We start from the raw sequence: 2500 nt of genomic DNA on the forward strand, positions 1-2500 counted from the left end.
TATATATATATATATATGTGTGTGTGTATGCATATATATACACATATTTGTATATGTGTGTATATATATACACTATTTGTTTAAATAAATGTTTATACATGCATACATATATGTATGATTATATTCATATATACATATATATGTATCATATGTAGATATTTAGATTCATATATATATATATATATATATACATATATATATATATATATATATATATATATATATATATATATATATATATATATATATGCATATATATGAATAGTACATGAACATTTCATTCTTTCCTGATGGACAATGAATTGGCAGTGTATGCCATGAACTCACCATGAATCGCATTGAAAAAAAATCCTTGAAATCCACTGTTACTATTCGAACGATTATGTGAATAAGACAAAAATGCAGACGCGAGTTCCCACGCCCCGTAGGTGGAACGTCACAGAGACCGGCTATAAAAGGGCGGCATCCCTTGATGGCACCGTAGTAAGTGGTAGACAGTTCTTTCACACAGGTGAGTCTTACCTACTTCAATTTTATCCATTTTGTATTCTGAGACTGGACTGATCAGTGTTTATTTAATGTCATTCTTCAGAATTTTATTTGTATTTTTTTCTTTTTTTTACTTATTGTTATCATCATTATTACATATAATAACCCGTGGTTATGATCATCATTTTGTACAAAAGTTATCACGGTAAGCAACCAAAGTTAACATATTTCATATCAATATCAATTATCTAAGAATCCATTTATTTTTTCTCAAAACAAAACAAATAATCCCCCCAGCCTTCTCCTACAGCAAGATGAGGGCTATCGTTGCGTGTGTCGTTCTGCTGGCCTGCGGAGCCTTCGCTGCCGGTGAGTGAATCCTGCGCTCAAAGCATTCATTTTCTCTGTCTGTCTGTCTATGTGGTCGCCTTTCTCTTTCTGGTGTTGTTGATTCACTTCTTTCTGTTCTATTTGTTCTATCTCTTTGCATTCTATATTCTCAAGCTGTGCGTCTCACTCGATCTCCCCTCAGGTATTTCCTGATTCTATAAATCCCCTTTCTCTTTGTGTCTCTTCCTTACCTCATATTCTCTACGAATTTGTGCGATACTTACAATCTATTATTATCAAAATGTAATGTAGATTCGTGTTGTGTTGGCCTCGCTTTGGTGAGATTATAAAAGACACAAATTAAGCATCATACAAAGAGAAAATCATTGAGATTCCCTCATAAAAGCCATAAATCCCCTTCATAACGGAGCCCGACTTCCTCCCCGCCAGACGTGGTGGAGCCCGAGGACTGCACCAGCTTCCCGTGCATGATCTTCGAGGACAACTTCGATTACCTCGACCACGATGTTTGGGAGCACGAGATCAGCGCGGCCGGTGGAGGAGTAAGTTGTCTTTAAACACTTAACTTGCGCTAATTTATAAGATTGTTTATTTCTATGTTTCATATTTACTTTATTCTGTTTACGAAATGTCCGTGGCGTTAGTCAAATGACAAAATCGGCTGTGCAGATAATAAGAAACGCTTTCCGTCCGCAGAACTTCGAATTCCAATTGTACGTCAACAACCGCAGCGTCAGTTATACCCGAGACTCCACGCTCTTCATCAAGCCTGTAAGTTGTTCTCCTTTTGTCTCTCTTGTTTTTTTTTTCTTGTTTTTTAAGTTTATTGTTGAGGTCTGCATTTGTGCATGTGCGTATTCATACACCTATGTATAGATATACATAAATTTATTTATCCACACACACCTGTTTAGGTGTTTGAATATGTAAACGCAAATATATGCATGTGTATAAAAATACACGCATTTAAGCATACATACAAATACACACATATATGTGTATCTATCTGTCTATACATACATGTACACAAATGGTCAGTTTTTAGGCCCAATAGAGAGAGTTGTGGGGAAAAAGAGATAATTCACATTGAGGACGTCTTGACCTGTCGCAGGATCTGACCTCCAACTGGAAGGACGAGGCCTTCCTGACCAGCGGCACCCTCGACCTGTGGGGAATGAACGGCCAAGGGGACGTGTGCACCGCCAACATCTACTCGGGCTGCTCTCGAGTTGGCTCAAGCAGCAACATCATCAACCCCATCATGAGCGCTCGCCTCAGAACCTTGTCGAGCTTCGCCTTCAGGTCTGTGGCTGAAAGGGCTGGGGAGATGCAACAAAGGACGCAACAGCGCTTACGTGGTCTTGGTTTTATTTATATCAGTCTGGAAATATAAACCTTGAAGTAGGCTTTCTTTGCCTACAGAACGAATTTGTTTTATATATTGTATTTATGTTTCTAATATATCCAACAGATATGGTCGTATCGAAGTTCGCGCCAAGATGCCTCGCGGTGATTGGATATGGCCAGGTAAACAAACAGATGTGTGACGTCATACATAGAATAGATTTTATCTTCTTTTCAGTTGAACATTGTATTTCATGTAGAAAGATATATCATAAGAACATACTTTTGCTATCTGCCTTTGCACTATAAAATCCTT

General features: G+C 37.7%; 1 protein-coding gene across 1 annotated transcript in view; it reads left to right on the forward strand.

Moving 5' to 3' along the window:
- Window positions 1-486: 486 nt before the first annotated feature.
- Window positions 487-2500, forward strand: part of LOC122266503 (beta-1,3-glucan-binding protein-like) — a 3731-nt gene continuing 1717 nt past the window's right edge. Inside the window, exons 1-6 of the mRNA XM_086538091.1 lie at window positions 487-511; window positions 800-858; window positions 1270-1382; window positions 1537-1611; window positions 1952-2142; window positions 2312-2367. Coding sequence (XP_086394217.1) covers window positions 804-858; window positions 1270-1382; window positions 1537-1611; window positions 1952-2142; window positions 2312-2367 — 490 coding nt within the window. The 5' untranslated portion in view covers window positions 487-511; window positions 800-803. The remainder of the gene's footprint in view (window positions 512-799; window positions 859-1269; window positions 1383-1536; window positions 1612-1951; window positions 2143-2311; window positions 2368-2500) is intronic.

The sequence above is a fragment of the Penaeus japonicus genome, unplaced genomic scaffold, assembly GCF_977035675.1.
Source record: "Penaeus japonicus unplaced genomic scaffold, GWHDUDI00000001_assembly GWHDUDI00000006, whole genome shotgun sequence".
Taxonomy (NCBI): domain Eukaryota; kingdom Metazoa; phylum Arthropoda; class Malacostraca; order Decapoda; family Penaeidae; genus Penaeus; species Penaeus japonicus.